This window comes from Orycteropus afer, unplaced genomic scaffold (assembly GCF_000298275.1).
Source record: "Orycteropus afer afer isolate SDZICR_OR568_19922 unplaced genomic scaffold, OryAfe1.0 scaffold00062, whole genome shotgun sequence".
Classification (NCBI taxonomy): domain Eukaryota; kingdom Metazoa; phylum Chordata; class Mammalia; order Tubulidentata; family Orycteropodidae; genus Orycteropus; species Orycteropus afer.
Window position 1 is genome coordinate 9,331,121 of NW_006921649.1, and position 19,030 is coordinate 9,350,150.

Here is a 19,030-nt window from a genome sequence, read left to right on the forward strand (position 1 = left end):
GTGAGCAGTCAAGTGCCTTAGGCACTATGCTACCAGAGCTCCTTTGTTTCTCATAGCATTTAAAAAATTTTAAATCAATATTTTAAAATTAATTTCACATTAAAATCCACATTTCCAGCTTTTCTTGAGGGGCAAAAACAAAACAAAAGAAAAAACCCCTGAAGATCTGGCAACATTATGTTAGTTTCCTAACATGAGTAACATTCTGCATACACTCACACTCAATCATTTGACAAGCATTTTGAAACCATCTAGGCATTTGACTGCTAACCAGAAGGCTGGCGGTTCAAACCCACCAGCCAGTCATCGGAAGGAAGGTTGGGCAGTCTACTTCTGCCGTGACACCGCCTCAGAAACCCAAGGAGGGGTCGCTATGAGTTGGGTCCAACTCGATGGCAGTGTTTTTTTTTGTTTTGTTTTGTTTTGTTTTGTTTACCATGTGCCTAAGGTGGGGTCTCTATGAGTCAGATCTAACTCCACAGCAGTGAGTTTGGTTTTTTGGTACCATATGCTCACCAATTGTAAGGTTTTAGTATCAAATATAAGCACAATCTGGTCCTACCCTGTACCCTATATTGCTATTCTAAGTAGTCCATGGACCTGCAGCATTAGCATCACCCAAAGGGCTCATTAGAAATGCAGAATCTCAGACCTAACCCTCACTAACCCACTGCCTTCAAGTTGATTACCCAGACCTACCAAAGAATCTGCATTTTCACACCATCCCTAGGTGATCTGTATACACAGTATAGTTTGAGAACACTGCTCTAAGAAAATGCATATTATGAACACCTAGAGGAGGTACGGGAGCCCTGGTAGCATAGTGCCTAAGGCACTTGACTGCTAACCAGAAGGCTGGCGGTTCAAACCCACCAGCCACTCTTCGGAAGGAAGATGGGGTAATCTACTTCCATGTGATACTGCCTCGGATACCCAAGGAGGGGTCGCTATGAGTCGGGTCCAACTCGACGGCACATAACAACAACAACAGAGGAGGTACTTATTAAAAATTCTGGGTTTCACCCAGAATTACTGATTCAGAACATTTGGGGTTGAGTTCTCTTAATCTGCATCAGAAACAAGCTCCTTGAGGGATTTATTTCTTTTTTTGCAGGTTAAGCTTTAGAAATAGGTTCCTCCAACTCACAACTCAAGGCACATGATGGAAATTTAAAACCACAGAGAAAGCCAAGCACCCTGTGGGTAGATTCACCTCTCTCTCTCTCTCTCTTTCCCCGCCCCTCCGTGTGTGTGTATGTGTGTGTGTGTGTGTGTGTGTGTGTGTGGTGTTTTATGTAGTTTCCATCATTCCAACAGCACTCTGCAGGCACTGAATAAAGTATTGAATGAGGAAGTCATATGTTTTCAGTAAACAACAAAACCTTTGTCCAAGGCTTTGGGATAAGTTGAGAATCCAGTCACGAAGATGTGTTAGGTAGAGTAGGTAATTAGAGTACAAACCTTGAGAGAAGTATGGTGGCAGCGAGGCACTCTGTGGAAAATTGCTGTTACTGTGGAGACAGAAAAAGGACAAATTTTAAGTTGGGCTGGGGTGAAGAGGACAGCTTCTTCCCACTCCCCTCTTTGAAAGCACCAGAGCTGGGCAGGGAAGGGAAGGAACATAGTATACGCTTTTCACTAATGTTCCAACCAAGATAGAACCTCCCTCCCCAAAATCTAACAAGCTTCATATGTTAAAGAAAGAAAGAAAGAAACAGTAACAACAAAATCTGTGTTATTGTAAGAGTTATTTTAAAAAGCTGCCTGCAGTTTGAGGTCTTTGACTTTGGAGAATGGTAGATGTCCTCTGGGGAGACAACCACACTAAAGGGCCTATTGTTTGTGGACAGACACTCCTCAGGGCCAGATGCCTCCATAGGGCAAGGAGAGGGTAAGGTGGGGGAGAAACAAGAAAGGGCTGGATGTCCCTGCTTCAGAGAGCAACAGTATTTGCAGGGGCTGGGTTGGAGGAGGAAGGACAAGGGTTATTGTTGTTAGGTGCTTTTGAGATTCTGACCCATAGTGACCCCATATTATAGATCAAAATTGTTCCACAGAGTTTTCTTAATGTTTACGAAAGCTAATCATCACGTCTTTCTCCTGCAGAGCCATTAAGTGAGTTCAATCTGTCAACCTTTTGGTTAGTAAGCCAAACAAACCAAAACCATTGTGATTGAGTTAACTCTGACTCATGGCGACCCTATAGGACAAAATAGAATTGCCCCATAGGTTTCCAAGGTTGTAATCTTTACGAAAGCAGACTGCCACATCTTTCTTCAGGGGAGTGGATAGTGGGTTCCAACTGTGACTTTTCAGTTCACTACTGAGCAGTTAACCATTGTGTCACCAGGGCTCCTTTGCCATTGCTGTTGTTAGCTGCCATAGATGCTGTCTGCTCTGTATTGAGCAATCCCATCTCCATCCATTAGCCCATGACTTCAGTAAAAGTGTGCTTGGTGCAGCAACCTCAGGTAAATGATATTTTGTGAGTATGAAGGATAGGGGAGGGGTCCAGCGTGGGATGAAGGAGCATGAGAAAATGGCAGACATGGCAGAAGATGAGCAATAGCCCACAGACAGAAGAACGAAAAGCCCCCAAAAATCAAACCAAGAGGTGCTAAGTGAAAACATCCTCCATTTCTTTCAAAAGGGTCTATTCTGACTGGGACAGCCATGGGGGCAGTCAACTCTGTGTACATCTCCCCACTCCCACCCCAGAAGTACAGAGACTTGGGGACAGTAGTAGATTGCCATGTTCTTAATGTTGAGCTTGGCTTTGTTTCCTAACACCCCAAATTTTCTCACCTTACTACCCACTGGCTCATTTCTTTCTTCCTCAATCAACCAGCCCTTACCTTACTCTAGAGTGGACTCAACACAAGTTAGAATTTCATGGCATTACCACAAACCTTTCTGAGAATGCTCCAGGAATGTGAGGCGATGGGAGGGAATGCTTGGGGTTCAGCTTGGTGGATCTTGAAGGATATGTATTGGAGCTCATGGAGGGCAGTGCTGGCTGGGGCAAAGGTCTTTGATGCACTGTGGGGAGGAGAAAAAAATTAAGAAGGCTGACGGGATCCACAATCCCAAATGTCACCAAGGAACATTCCAGAACTGCTCCCCAAGGGTTTAGAAGTCATTAATGTAAAGATCAGATGTAGCTATAAAATGTCAGCTAGAACCCCAGCCCCAAAAGTTCTTCTAGATAAGTTACAACCTTAGAATGCATTGAAAAATTCTACCATTCTATATTATTCTGTATCATACATATTTATTTTATTTTATAGTTTCTGAGATGCTAACTTGGCAGAAAATTATTGCCTGGGAACATTTTGCATTTCAGACATGAGTCACAATTTCATTTTGCTTTGTCTTATTCTGTTTTATGAAAGCCAAAATTCTATGTGATTCATTGACCTGCAGTTTGTGGTTCTTTACCCACACGTCAGAGGGCATAAATATTAGAAATTTTCTATCAAGCCATACATGCAATTTTTAACTTTGTGATACAATGAAATAATATGTATTGTTACAGATGTTAATAATTAATTAACTATTTAATTAACTAATTAACAATGTCTTTGATAACCCAACCAAATAATTTCATTTTATTATAGTTATTAAGTATATCAATGGATATATGTCTATTTACTATTAATTTAACAATTCTCATTGATTTTATGAAGTTCCTATACTAAATAATGATATTTGAATGTTTGAGCAAAAAAATGAAGAAATGAGTTGTAAGGAGGCTTTTTTGAACATACCATCATCTTCATCCTGGAAGGAGGGAGGAAAGAAAAAAAGAATTAACCTATCATCAAAACACAATTTCAAAAGAAGATCTGCATTCTTCTGTATTCATCAATTATGTAAGTATCTGTTTCTTTCTTTAGCACATGACTCCCTATAATGAATATATTATGGAGAATAGCAGGGCTTGTTAAATGGCTTGAATTTTCTTAATATAAATGACCATCTAAAGACACTCCAATCTGAGACTCTTCTCCTATAGGCATAAAATATATTTTGCAATGCCTAAAAGCTCTGGTAGGAGCTCTGGTAGCATAGTGGCTAAAAGCACTTGACTGCTAACCAGAAGGCTGGTGGTTCAAACCCACCAGCCACTCCTCGGAAGGAAGGTTGGGCAATCCTACTTCTGTAGTGATACTGCCTCGGAAACCCAAGGAGGGGTTGCTATGAGTCGGGGCCGACTCGATGGCACATAACAACAACAACAACAAAAGCTCTGGTGGCATAATGCCTAAGGCATTTGACTGCTAACCAGAAGCCTGGCAGTTCAAACCCACTCACCATTTCTTGGAAGGAAGATTGGGCAATCTACTTCTGTAGAGATACCGCCTCGGAAACCCAAGGAGTCACTGTGAGCTGAATCGACTCAATGGCAGTGAATTTGGTTTGATTTTTAAAACTTCCTAAAGGAGCCAGTGGTAGTTCAGTGGTAGAATTCTCATCTTCCATGAAGGAGACCCAGGTTGGGTTCCCAGACAATGCACCTCTTGCTCAGCTCTTACCTATCTGTTAGTGGAAGATTGCTATAATGTTGAACAGGTTTTCAGTGGAGCTTCCAGACTAAGGCAGAATAAGAAAGGCCTAGCAATCTATTACTGAAATCAGCCAGTAAAAACCCAATGGATCACAATGATTCAATCTGCAACCATTCATGGGCATTGTGCAGTGCAGGATCTGACAGGATTTCACTTTGTTGTGCATGGACTTGCCATGAGCGGAGGACCAACTTGATGGCAGCTAACAACAACAAAAGTTCCCCAAGATAGAACAGTATCTACTCTATGCCTGAAAGATTCATGCAACATTTCATTCAATTCTCCTACCAAACCCTCAAGGATTTAATATCCTCATTTCATAGAGGGAGTCATCATGCTCAGAAAGGATTCCCGATTTACCAACATGGATTTGACCTCAAATCTGTCTCACTCAAACAAAGCTCAGCCTTCTTTTTTGTCTCTACTTTGCAGTGGCCACTCTTTTTAAAAGCAAAACGATTTTGTTTCTTTATAGTGCAGCTTCCCAAGTGTGGCTCCATCCCTGAATTTATTTATCTTCACAGAAACATTGAAAAATAGACAGAGAGTGTGAAAAGTATTGAAAAATAGAAGAGGTGTGTTATTTTTCCCTACTCTTAAGATAAGGAATGAGGTTTGGTGGTGCAAACAGCTAGCTGTGCAACTAGGAGTGTGTTTCTTACTCATTCTGAGGCTCTATTTCCTCTCAGTAAAAAAGAAAGGATGATTCCTCACAGGATCATTAAGTACAAAACACATGCAAGCTATGATGATCAACCATCTTTGTTTACTTGGGACTGATGAAGCTCCCAAGTCCTGAGATTTAAGTGCTAAAACTGGGAAAGTCCCAGGCAAACTGTAACAGTTGTTCTCCCTAAAGTAGCTAGCATGACAGCTTGTACATGGTAGACACTTGGTAAACATTATAGCCTCTCTTTTTCAGGTCATCAGAAATCAGAGATCTTGGAAACTTTGGCTTGAGGCCACTTCATTCTTCCTTTCACCCCATACCCTTCACCATGCTTTGCCACCTGGTAATGGGGCTCCATTTACCATACTTATTCAATCTGCATGCTGAGCAAATAATCCAAGAAGCTGGACTATATGAAGAAGAGTGTGGCATCAGGATTGGAGGAAGACTCATTAACAACCTGTGATAGGCAGACAACACAACCATGTTTGCCAAAAGTGAAGATTACTTGAAGCACTTACTGATGAAAATTATAGACTATAGTCTGCAGTATAGATTGCACCTCAACATAAAGAAAACAAAAATCCTCACAACCAGACCAATAAGCAGCATCATGATAAATGGAGAAAAGGGTGAAGTTGTCAGAGATTTCATATTGCTTAGGTCCCAAACAACACCAATGGAAGCAGCACTAAGAAATCAGGTGATGCATTTCACTGGGCAAATCTGCTGCAAAAGGCCTCTTGAGAGTGCTGAAGAGCAAAGATGTCTTTTTGAAGACTAAGATGCGCCTTACCCAAGTCATGGTGTTTTCAATCGTCTCATATAGATGTGAAAGCTGGACAATGAATAAGGAAGACTGAAGAACAGTTGATGCTTTTGAGTTGCGGTGTTGGCAAAGAATACTGAGAGTACTATGAACTGCCAGAAGAGCTAACAAATCTGTCCTGGATGAAGTGCAGCCAGAATGTTCCTTGGAAGCAAGAATGACCAGACTTTGTCTCACCTACTTTGGTCATGTTGTCAGAAGGGACCATTCTCTGGAGAAGGATGTCATGCTTGGTAAAGTGGAGGGTCAACAAAGAGGGGAAGGCCCTCAACAAGATGGACTGACACAGTGGCTGTGATGATGGGCTCATGTATAGCAAGTATTATGAGGCTGGTGCCAGGATTGGGCAGTGTTTCGTTCTGTTGTACGTGGGGTTGCTATGAGTTGGAGCTGACTTGATGGTACCTAACAACAGCAACAATAATGGGGTCCCAGGAGTCCCTGGGTAGTACAAATTGTTGTTACTTTGCTTGGTTGCTAACAAAAAGTTGGAAGTTCAAGACAGCCCAGAAGTGCCTTATGAGAAAGGCTTGACAATCTATTTCCGAAAAACCAGCTATTGAAAATCCTATGGAACACTGTTTCACTCTGATACACATGGGGTCTCCAAGAGTCAGAGTCAACTTGATGTTTTTTTTTAAAAAAATTTTATTTTCTTTAAATGAGGCTGTATTTAACCCAACCACACTGGATGCTCTCCAAGAGACAAGAGCTAAGCAGTACAGCCTGTCATGCATGAGGGAAAGCCAGAACACTAAGTATTCAATATCCTACTGTGTACAGTCCTGGAATTCAAAAAAGGCCTAGACAGGTACAGTTCCAACCTCCACAGAGCCTACACTGGTTTTCCCTATGCAAAGCATTTACAACATAGTTGGTACTTACATTCTCTCTTCTGTCTGGTCCCCAGCCATGTCTGAAATGAAGCAGGGCAAAGAAAAAGAACAGAGAATCAGGAGTTTGCAAGAGCTGGCCTTAGACTATAGATAAACCAAAAAAGAAACCAAACCCACTGCCATCAAGTTGATCTCGACTCATAGCTACCCCTTCGGGTTTCCAAGGTGGTAAATCTTTATGGAAGTAGAATATAGTTTTACTTAATTTCATAACAAGAAATCAAGCCCACTGAGCTGTTGGAAGATGGGAAGCAAAACCCCTAGCAGAAAGGTAGTGGCAAAGGAGTGGAAGGGAAGTTTGGTTACTCAGTGTTCCTTCATCATTGCAAGCTGAGCTAGGCAACTCTTTATTCTGCTTAGCTATTGCAGCAAATAATTATATTTATGTGTGTGTATATATATATATACATACATATATATAAAACTATATACACACACATACACACACATATAGAAATTCTGGTGGCATAATGCCTAAGGCATTTGACTGCTAAGCAGAAAGTTGGCGGTTCAAACCTACCAGCCGTTCCATGGAAGAAAGACAGGACAATCTACTGCCATAAAGACTGACCGCCTTAGAAACCCAATGAGAGTTGCTATGAGTCAGAAATGACTTGATGGCAGTGAGTTTGGCTTTTTGGTTTGGTATATATGTGTATATATGGTATAAACATATATATATGGATTTTAGTCAGCAAACTCACTCTTCAGTAGCTTTTAAATTTCACTGAGTAGATGTTTCTCAGAGCAAATGACACCATTTTAGGCAATGTTCCTCTTTGCTGATGTTTTAAAATAGCTATCTCAGGGCTCACCCTCCGTGTGAAAAGAAGACAATTGGAAAATGTTGTTGTTTGGGGATTTTTCCAAAAGGGCTCAGTGCAGTTGGCCCAGATGAACAGGCTAGTCACAGATTTGGTGACAGCAGCCTTAACCTGTGCAGGCATCTGTAATGCCTGTCCCCACACCATGTTCTCCTGAAGGAGAGGGGAAAAGAGGAGGGAAGTTTGTTGAACAACTACTATGTGTCAGATGCTTCACATATCACCATCTCATCCCATCTTTATTTAATCCTTTGATACTCTGTTCACTGAGATTTCTTTTTTTGTTCATTTTGATTTTTTTATATGTTGCATCGAAATATTATTTAACTTGATTACTGAGTTTTTGGCATGCCCTAGGTTTGGTCCCAGAATGTAGCTTAGAAGTGAGGGTGGTGAGATTTTTGACTCATTTACTTTGAACACGTGATCAGGATAAACCCATGGACATGATGTTTGGTAAAGTGGAGGGGCAGCAAAAATGAGACAGATGGACAGAATAGCCTAAAACATATCAAAGGTCACGAAGATGGCACAGGACTGGCCATGTTTTGTTCTGTTATATGAAAGGATGCCATGATTCAGAGCCACCTGGAAGACAGCTGCCAACAGCCCTGACCCTGATTTAAGCCTTACAAACCAAACAACAGTTATAGTTACAAATCCCCATTTCACAGAGGAAACCAATAGAAGTCTTGGTAATATGCTTAACAAGTAGTTAAGGAGTTGAGCCTGACTTCAGATACAGTTACTCCATTTGGTAAATAGGCTTCAAAGAACTTTATAGTAAAGTTAGAAACATTAGGGCAAACCTCAGTATTCTGCAATTAGAAAATATGGTTGAGCAGTAAGGAAGCCACTGACGGTGGCCTCAAAGCCTTCCCCCAATTGCTTCCTCTCTCTGCTACCTGTATTGAGAGAGCTCTGGTGGCATAGTGCCTAAGGCACTTGACTGCTAACCAGAAGGCTGGCAGTTCAAACCCACCAGGCACTCCTCAGAAGGAAGATTGGGCAAACTACTTCTGTAGTGACACCGCCTTAGAAACCCAAGAAGGGGTCACTGTGAGTCAGATCCGACTCGATGGAAGTGAGTTTTTTTTGTTTGTGTTTGTTTAATTTTAACCTGCATTGAAAATGAAATGGTAGGTACAGTTCCTATGCACAAGAAGGCTTTATTATAACGAGGTAGGAAAACTCAACCAAATATTTGCCGTCTGAGGACAAGCTCTCCATAAAAAAATATGATGCCCATACTTCTGTTTAAGCAACTCTCTAATCATTTCTTTGCTAGATTTCCATTTTCTCCAAAGAGACCTTGGTTAGAGACATCTAACATGAGCAGCACAAATGTGTCTCAATCACAGCAGTAAAAAGACTTCACTTCCACCCAAAAATGCCCATTATTCTCAGACTCCAAGGTAGTGCTAACACTAAGCAGGCAGTCTGCTGCATCCACTTGTTTGAATGAAAAGCTCACACAGCAGAAGATAGTTACTTTGGCACAGGTGGCTTCTTCCCTGGCAGGGGGCTTCTTTCATGTCTCTCAGTGGTTGGTGGTAAAGGAGGCTTTTGCATCTTGGGTAAATTCTCCCCTAGAGGCCTGCATAGTTGAGAGAAAGACTGTATGAGAAACTTACAGCATGTACCATGTACCTTTTGCAGATGCAGTAAAGTGTCTTACCTGCTTGCTGGGACTGGGACCAGGACTGGGATGTACCATGTACCTTTATGTACCTTTCTGCAAATGCAGTAGAGTGTCTTACCTGCCTGCCGGGACCGGGACTGGGACCGAGGGCTGTAAAACAAAGAGGAAGATGTGCGCGTTTCCCCAGCACTTTTCAAAGAATAAGGACAAGATGCAAAAAATGAAACAAAAATACAAAAAGCAGGGAAACATCTTACCTTGTCAGAAAATGCTAGCTTCTTTCCTGTAAATAACAAACAACAGATGGATCTTGAATTCAAGACTTAAATAACAGAAGGTTTAAAAATATAGTTTGATAAAACCATGAGTGTCTGAGACCTTCAGTAGGCTGATTGGGTTTAAGTGTTGAAGAATCATGACTTTCAACCTGGAAGGTTCTCTTACAGAGCATCTAACTTTTCAGGCTCAGAGAAATTAAGTGACTTGCCCAAGGTCACATAGCATTGCACACATACAAATAGTGTTGTTGATTCTGTGTTTCTTTTTAATATTTTATTTTATATAACTGGTGATAAAAAGGCTTAGTGTCTTCTGGCATTTTATGTCTCTTTTATTGGCCAGAGTGTCCTTTGGCTTGAGTTTAATTTCCACATCTGAAATAAACCCAGTTTGCCATGAAGGGCTTAATTTTCCTCCCATCCTATGGTAAAACCCAAAAGAACCCAGGCATTTGACTGCTAACCAAAAGGTTGGTCGTTCAAATCCACCAGCCAGTCCTTGGAAGGAAGGTTGGGCAATCTACTTCCGTAGTGATTCCACCTTGGAAACACAAGAAGGTGTCGTTACAAATCAGATCCAATTCGACAGCAGTGAGTTTGGTTTTTGATTTTTTTGACTTCCATTGAGTTGATTCTGACTCATAGTGACCCTCATTGGTTTTCCAAGGCAGTAAATCTTTATGGAAGTAGACTGCCCCACCTTCCTTCTGCAGAGCAGCTGGTAGGTTTGAACTGCCAACCTTCTAGTTAGCAATCAAATGCCTTAGGCACAGCACTACAAAAGCTCCTTATCTTATGGTATACTTGATATTAAATGAAGTATTCCAGTTAGTTTCTTTGCAAGTATTTCTGGAAAAAGTTTTAACTTGGGGTAGAGGATGTCTGGAAATTCTCCTAGTAGTTGCTATCTAGTGAACTCTGACTCATAGTGGTCCGATGTGTGTCAGAGCAGGGTTTTTAATGGCTGATTTTTCAGAAGTAGATTGGCAGGCTTTTCTTCTCAGGCACCTCTGGGTGGACTTGAGCCTCCAACCTTTCAGTTAGCAGCTGAGTGCATTAACTGTTTACACCACCCAGGAGCTCTGGAGATTCTCCTGATGTGCTATAAATTATTTTTGGTTGTTATTCTGTTGGTGGTTTCGGTTTTGTTTGTTTATTTTTTTCCTGGAACAGATGACACACAGGCTCCCTGAGAAACACCAGGTGAGCCTGAGAACTCTGCATTGCAAAATTATTCAAAGCAATTGATTTTTGCCTCTGTCTGACATCCCCAGAGTGAACATGACCTTTGTCTTCAGTGGAATAAAAGTATGACTAACTGGATTCACCCAGGGGTAGGCACAAATCCTATGTGACCTTAAACAAGTTATGTGGTGGTGGTTGTGGAGTTGATGTGAGAATCAGAAATAATATGGTAGTAGATGCTCAATGGAACTGCCTCACAGGACTTTGATGGCTGTAAATCTTTTTTTTTTTTTTTTTTTTTTATTTTTTTTTTTTTTTTTTTTTTTAATTTATTTTATTTTATTCATTGTGATTTGGGTGCAAATTTACAAAGCAGATTTGTTTTACTTTCAACAGTTCATGCATGTTTGGTTTCACAGCCTTGATTACAATCCCCAACCATAAAAAGCTCTCCTCCCTGTAACTACTCCTTCCCTGTGCCTTTCTTATCTATGCATTCTTGTCTGTCCAGCTTTCCTTCTATGTGAATGCTGCCTTTCTGATGTCTCATAATTGGTTGATCTACGGGTTGCATCTCCCTAGGGTAGGTGGGTCCATCTCCCTGGGGTAGATGTTCTGCTTGTAGGTCTTTCTACTATTGGACTGAGAGCTAATCCATGGAAGTAAGTCTATTTCCAGGCCTGAAGGATAACTCTGGGTCATAGTCTCAAGGGTTCCACCAGCCTCTATCTGGCCAGTAATTCTGGTCATTTTTGTGTTTTTGAATTATGTTCCAGATTTTTCCTCCCACTCTATCTAGGATCTCCAATTTGATCCCTTTCCAAGTGGTTGGCATTGGTAGCTGGGCACCATCTAGTTTTTCTGGTCTCAGGGTTGTGAAGGCTGAGGACCTCATGGTCCATCATATCTTTGGACTAATTGTTTCCAAATGACTTTGAATTTCCTCACTCTTCTTTGTTCCACATGAGAGGAGACCAATAGTTTGCACCTTTGATGACCACTTGAAAGATTTTAAGACTTCAGTTGCTACTCACTAAAGTAGGATGCAGAACAAGATTTTTATATACTATGTTGTACCAATTGAGCATGAGGTCCCCTGAGACTGGTGCTGAGTTGGTGGGCCCAGTGGTGATTTTTCTCCCTCAAAGTGTTTGGTTGTCTCTGAAAAGCTACTCCAACCTTGTCATCTGTTACTTCTGTCATGTATGTGGATAATTCGTAGCACAAGCACTTATGTAAGACTATCTTCAGCCAAATCTACCCTTGGTCTTGGGTATATTCACCTAACCTTACTTGATCTCATCTGTCATTTACCCATAGCCTAGTGTTTGCTGCCACTGGTAATGTAGTATTGTGCATGTAATAGTATTTGCCTCTGTTGTCTATATCTTTTGTGCATGCTTCTGTCACCAAGATGATCACACACTCTTGCCATACCACCCCTCCCCTCACCCAAATCAACATGTGACTCCCAACTAGTAAGAAATTTTCCCTCCCCTTCCCTCCTATCCCCAGTAACCTACAGTGAATTTCCTTCCTTGCTTAAACATTTCCTTCACTTTTTACAATAATGAACTCATACAATGTTTATCTTTCTGTAATTGACTTATTTCAATTAGCATAATGTCCTCCAGTTCATCCACATTATGAGATGATTCACGTATTCTTCATTATTCTTTAATGTTGCATAGTATTCCGTTGTGTTAACATACCATAGTTTGGTTATCCATTCATCTGTTGCTGGGCATTTAGGTTGTTTCCATCTCTTTGCTATAGTGAATTGTGCTGTGATTAACATAAGTGTGCATATATATATTGATGTTCTGCTGCACCTCTTTAGGATATATTCCTAGTAATGGAATTGCTGGATCAAATGGTATTTCTATTTTCAATTTTTTAAGAAACACCATGCCATTTTCCACAGTGGCTCTACCATTTTACAGTCCCACCAGCAGTGTATAAGAGTTCCAATCTCTCCATACCCTCACCAGCATTTGCTATATTCTGTCTTGTCGAACTTTGCTATTATTGCTGGGGTGAGATGATATCTCATTGTTGTTTTGATTTGCATCTCTCTAATGGCTAATGATCATGAGCATTTCCTCATGCATTTGATGACCACCTGTATATCTTTAGTGAAGTGTGTGTTCATGTCCTTTGCCCATTTTTCAATTGGATTGTTTGTCTTTTTGGTGTTGAGGTGTTGAAGAATTCTATAAATTTTAGAGAGAAGACCTTTGTCAGGTATATCATAGCTGAATATTTTTTCCCAATCTGTAGGTTCTCTTTTCGCCCTTTGAGGAAGTCTTTTGATGTACATAAAAATTTAACTTTTAAAAGATCCCAGTCATCTACTTTCTCTTCCACTGCCTGTGCATTTTGAATTATGCTTGATAGTCTATTTATGACATGGCTGTAAATCTGTACAGAAGCAGACTGCCTCGTCTTTCTCCTGTAGAGCAGCTAGTGAGTTCAAATTGCTGACCTTTTGCTTAGCAGCTCAATGCTTTAAGCACTGTGCCACCAGAGCTCCCTGGAGAAGGATATCATGCTTGGTAAAGTAGGGGGTCAGTAAAAAAGGGGAAGACCTTCTTCAACGAGATGGATTGACACAGTGGCTGGGACTGTGGGCTCAAGCACAGCAAGGGTTGTGAAGCTGGCGCAGGACAGGGCAGTATTTCATTCTATTATACATAGGGTCACTATGAGTCGGAACTGACTCGGCGGCACCTAACAGCAACAGGTGTTCAATAAACAGTAGCTAAAGTTTAGAATTAAATTCAGAACAGTTCCATGTGGAGGTAGCAGTAATCCAAGAATCTTCTGTGCAGACTCTGGGGGATGAGGACTGTAGTATACCTACTGTTTTGTCAACTCTGACAAAACATCAAAAACAACTCTGCCATTTGCATAACACTTTAGCTCTTTATAAGGAGCACTAGCGGTGCAGTGCCTAAGGCACTTGACTGCTAACCAGAAGCTTGGCGGTTCAAATCCACCAGCCACTACACGGAAGGAAGACTGGGCAATCTACTTCCATAAAGATTTACCACCTTGGAAACCCAATGGGGGCTGCTATGAGTCGGAATGGACTCAATGGCAGTAGCTTTTTTTTTTTTTTTTTTCTTTTGAGCTTTTCATAAAACATTTTCTTCTTACAGAACATTAATTTTACTAATAAGCCTGAGCTCATCAAATTTGAGTTATACCAACCTAGTGTGAAGGGCTCTCTGTCAAATGGAGCTAATGACCGATCTAGGGGAGGTTTCTTGCTTCTGTCTATGGAAGGAGCAGGGACTGCAAGGGAAGAAAACAGAGGTCAATTAAAAAGAAGAAAGCATGTGGTTGGGTGTAGTAATGCAGGTGGGCTGATGGGCAAGAGAGGGCAGCCCTTGTACTTACGCTTTGTTGTTTTGGGGTTTCTACTTCTATTAGGCTCTTCGTGATTGGGCTGGGGTGGAGGTAGCGGCTGCTTAAAAGAAAGATGTAGATGTTAGGAAGCATTCCTAGCACATCAGCAAATCCTGGTGGCTTTGTCTCCCAAAATATATCTGGCTCTGTTCGTTTTTCTCCATCCCCATGTTCCACCCACAAGCAACTAGTTGTCATCAAGTTAACTCTGACTCCCGATGGCACCAAATGTGTCAGAGTACATCTATGCTCCACAGGGTTTTCAATGGCTGATTTTTTCAGAAGTAGATCATCAGGCCTTTCTTTCAACATGCCTCTGGGTGAACTCAAAATGCCAACGTTTTGGTTAAAAGCCAAGCACGTTAACAATTTATACTATGCTAGGACTCCACTCGGGAGCTCTGGTAGCATAGTGGCTAAGACACTTGCCTGCTAACCAGATGGCTGGCGGTTCAAACCCACCAGCCACTCCTCGGAAGGAAGGTTGGGCAATCCTACTTCCGTAGTGATACTGCCTCGGAAACCCAAGGAGGGGTCGCTATGAGTCGGGGCCGACTCGACGGCACGTAACAACAACAACAACAACAGGACTCCACTCACAAGCGTACATCTCCATTTCTCACTTGAACTTCTCCAATAGCCCCCTATCTGCACTCCCTGTTTCTACTCTCTCATGCAAAGTGTTTTTTGCATAACAGCCAGGTGAATGTGTCATTCCCCTGTTAAACCATCCTTCATATTCAGAACAGAATAAAAACTCGCCATGGCCTGCAAGGCCCTACATGAGATGATCTCTGTCCACTCTCAACTCCTTGTGCTTCTCTCTCCAATGCTTGCTGCAGTCTCACCAAAAGGGTCTTCTTGCAGCAACTATAAAATCTCAAGTGCAAACCCTCTTTGACATGTCTATACTATGCTTCCCTCTGCCAGGAATGTCCTTCTCCTGGCTCTCCCCATGACTGGCTCATTCTGTACCAACTCAATGTCACCCTGTCATCCATCATCACCTTAGCTGGCCTCCTGTCACTCTAACCACACACTTCAACTAAACCTATCTTGTTTATACATCTCTTTACTTGTTTATTATCCATCTCCCCTTACCTAAAATCTAAACTTCATAGAAGTAAGGGCTTTGTTTGTCTTCTTTCCACTGTATCCCCCACAACTAGAACACTACTTGGTACACAGTAGGTGCTTATAAATATCTCTTGACTGAAGGAGGAAATTATGTGTCCCAAGAGTTGGAGGTGAAGGCCTTCAAATTTCAATTTTCTGTTGTCCTTGAGTCAATTCTAACTCATGGAGACTCTATGTGTATCAGAGTAGAACTGTGCTCTACAGATTTTTTTTGAAGATCACCAGGCCTCTCTTCAAAGCCACCTCTGGGGAGATTCAACCAGATTTCAATAGCAAAATGCATTTGTAGATAAATTCAGCCCCAATAACTCTCTGTGCAATGGAACTGCAATAGCAAGAGGAAGCCATATATTCTTAGGTGGGGACCCCAACTGTAGTGTGATCTGCATTTTGAACTTTGAGGAATATAGTTCCAACCCTTCACTCTACACCTCACACTTTTGTGTTAGCTATAGCTTAATGATTAGTGCTCCGGTCACTCGTAAAAAGAGCACATTCCCACTTACTGACTCCTTAGCCTGAGCTTCTTGGCATCTGAGTATGTAATTAGATCCACAGGACCAGGACTGAATGCTTATAGGAAGAGGAAAGCAAATTTGCTGACTTTTCTTTCTCTCAGGGCTGACCGCCTGGCAACCCTCCTGGTGTGAAGGCATTTGTGCCTGGCATTTCAGGCATTGGCCAGCAGGTGGTGGAAGTCTTTGCAGAAGAGAGGAAGGCTTTGTGCCCTCAACGCTGGGCTGGTAAGTGCCAGTTACTTAATATGATTTTCGTAGAGTTTATTTTACAGTTTTCACCTATTTACAATAGTGGAAAATAATAGTATAGTAAATACGAGAAAGGGTCTTGTTATTATACAAGTATTTATATTGTTTATGTTTTTTTTTATTTCTTTAAAAGCATTATGACGTGAAACAGGAGCTCTGGTAGCTTAGTGCCTAAGGCACTTGACTGCTAACCAGAAGGCTGATGGTTCAAACCCAGTGGCCACTCCTCGGAAAGTAGGTTGGGCAGTCTACTTCCATAGTAATACCACCTCGGAAACCCAAGGAGGGGTCGCTATGAGTTGGGTCTGACTTGATGGCACATAACAACAACAACAACATGATGTGAAACTACCAATAATTTCCACCCCTACCGCCCCCCCCCAAGAAAAACCACTGTAAGTACCTGGGTATGCATTTTCCTAGCCTCTGTATAATATTTTCTTACAAAATTAGAATTAGATAAAGATGTTAGTAGCTTCTCCACTCCCCTGCCCTTCTCTGGCAGAGGAAATAAGGAGAATGAACACAAAGTCCCCTAGAGGAAGGCAGGCTTACCGCGTGATTCCTGCTGGCTGGCGGGGGAGGGAGGGCAGCCATCAGTCTCTGAGGGGGCACTGGAGGCTGCTGGGGACCCTTCCCAGAGGCAGGCCGATCTGTGGAAATGCAAGGAAATGAAATGAAACTAAAATGAAAGGAGAAGTACTAAACTAAGGAGAGTGTTAGCTGACCAACAGTGTCAGTGCAAGCCCCAAGCTGTGGTAGGGACTTGTCCCAAACTTGAATCTTACAAGTAGTGGGGTGTCGCTGGCCTCATGCCCACCCTCAGTTCCTGAGCTGGTTTATTTTATTCTTTTGATACCTAGGAGTAACTTTCACTTCACCTTTCGTAAATGAATGGTTATCAGAGTTTTTGCTGCTCAAAGTGTGAGAAAAAGGCACCTTTGTGTTAGCTAACCCAATACCATGAGGGAGTGTTTTCAGAAAAAAATTATAAAGAAGTAAGCATAAACATACCCCCTTATGCACAGATACACATACACACACATGAATATAGATAAAACCACACACACGTACATGCTTACAGATACATATGTACATATACATGCATATGTGTGTACACAAACACGTGCTTACACACATGCCCACAAATTTATGCATATATACAAACACTTGCACACACAGAGATATATGTATAGACCTATACGTGCATACACATGTGGACATAGGGACATATACACATGTTGTCACTGCTTATGAGGATCCTGCTCTGGGGCCTCCTCCTTTCCCTCATACACCAACTGGGCTGTCCTCTCCCCTCGTACTTTCTCTTTTTGGTCATCTCTTCGCTTAAAAGGAGTTGGGTAGGGGATCTGAGCACCAGCTCCCATGACCAAATCACACACCTCTAACTGGGGACTGGACTTGCCTTCAACAGAAACTCACATTATTCTGATCACCTCAGAAGTCATTTTAGGCCAGGTCAACAAGCCAGCAATTTTCTATGTGCAAGTCAGGGAAAGGCCAGGACAGAAATATGAGGTGAGAGAGATAAGGGGGTGAGCGGTTCTTTACGTTTGGTGCCCTAGATGCCTCTCTGCCTCACCCTAACCCCAGCTGTGCAGAGGTGTCATTCTTCCTCAGAGCACAGGTTTAGGTTTATAATCCCATGCTGCACCATCCGTACTGGCTGGCTCTCAGCTCCTCCAATGTGCCAGGCTCCTTTCAAGCCTCAGGGCTTTTGCATGGCCATTTCCCTGTTTGGAATGCTTCATTCCCACATTCACTTTCCAAACGTACTTAACCAACTCCCACTTATCCTTTAAATTTCAGGGAAGCAAGTCCAGACCAGCCTCATCTCCTGAACTTGTTTTCCTGTTTATATCACCGTTAAATTAAAAAATGTTGAGATGCATTTGTTTGCTGCTGCTTCATTCACAAGACTATGCATTTTCTTGAGAGGAAGACTGTTTTGTTCATTCTGTATCCTCATGACTGACACAAAAAGTCAGTTACCTATTTCTTCTCTGCACCTCAGTCTGTATATGAGATTGGCTTGATGATTGTTGCCCTATCTCATAGGGCTCTTGAAAATACAAAATGAGGTTTTGAGGTAGAGTTTGTGAATGTGCTTTAAAATTGCAAATTATGACACAAGTATAAAGGACTAGACAGTATTAATGTGTGTGTGTGTGTGTGTGTGTGTGTGGTATTGTAGCTCTGGTGGTGTAGTGCCTAAGGCATTTGACTGCTACTCAGAAGGCTGACAGTTCAAACCCACCAGCCACTCTGTGGAAGAAGACGGGGCAATGTACTTCCGTAAAGATTTTCCACCTCAGAAATCCAATGGGGGTCACTATGAGTTGAGATCAACTTGGTAGCAGTGAGTTGTTTTTTTTTTTTTTTGCTGTGGTATTGATTTCCAGTCCATGCTCTGGTGTCATAGTGGATAAGGCATTTGGCTGCTAACCACAAGGTCAGTGGTTCAAACCCACCAGCTGCTCCACAGAAGGAATATAGGGTGATCTAATTCCGTGAAGATTTACAGCCTTAGAAACCCATTGGGAGTCGCTGTGAGTCAGAATCAACTCAATGCTCAATGGCAGTGAGTTTGTTTTTTGGTTTCATCTGATATTATAGTACGCAGGTGTGTATGTGTTTATCTTACATGACCATCACTACTACAACGTAGTTCGAACAGAACAAGGGGACACTACATGGTTTAAAATCAAGAAGGGGGTGCGTCAGGGTTGTATTCTTTTTCCACACCTATTCAATCTATATGCTGAGCAAATAATCTGAGAAGCTGGACTATATGAAGAAAAA

The 19,030-nt window shown here is 41.8% G+C and overlaps 1 protein-coding gene across 1 annotated transcript in view; it reads right to left on the minus strand.

Moving 5' to 3' along the window:
- Positions 1–19,030, minus strand: part of LCP2 (lymphocyte cytosolic protein 2) — a 70,215-nt gene that overhangs the window by 20,066 nt on the left and 31,119 nt on the right. Inside the window, exons 8-17 of the mRNA XM_007939752.1 lie at positions 16,763–16,860; positions 14,295–14,361; positions 14,106–14,189; positions 9,687–9,712; positions 9,548–9,579; positions 9,280–9,384; positions 6,953–6,983; positions 3,768–3,780; positions 2,910–3,039; positions 1,462–1,511 (exon numbers count right to left, since the gene is read on the minus strand). Of these exons, the coding sequence (XP_007937943.1) occupies positions 1,462–1,511; positions 2,910–3,039; positions 3,768–3,780; positions 6,953–6,983; positions 9,280–9,384; positions 9,548–9,579; positions 9,687–9,712; positions 14,106–14,189; positions 14,295–14,361; positions 16,763–16,860 (636 nt within the window). The remainder of the gene's footprint in view (positions 1–1,461; positions 1,512–2,909; positions 3,040–3,767; positions 3,781–6,952; positions 6,984–9,279; positions 9,385–9,547; positions 9,580–9,686; positions 9,713–14,105; positions 14,190–14,294; positions 14,362–16,762; positions 16,861–19,030) is intronic.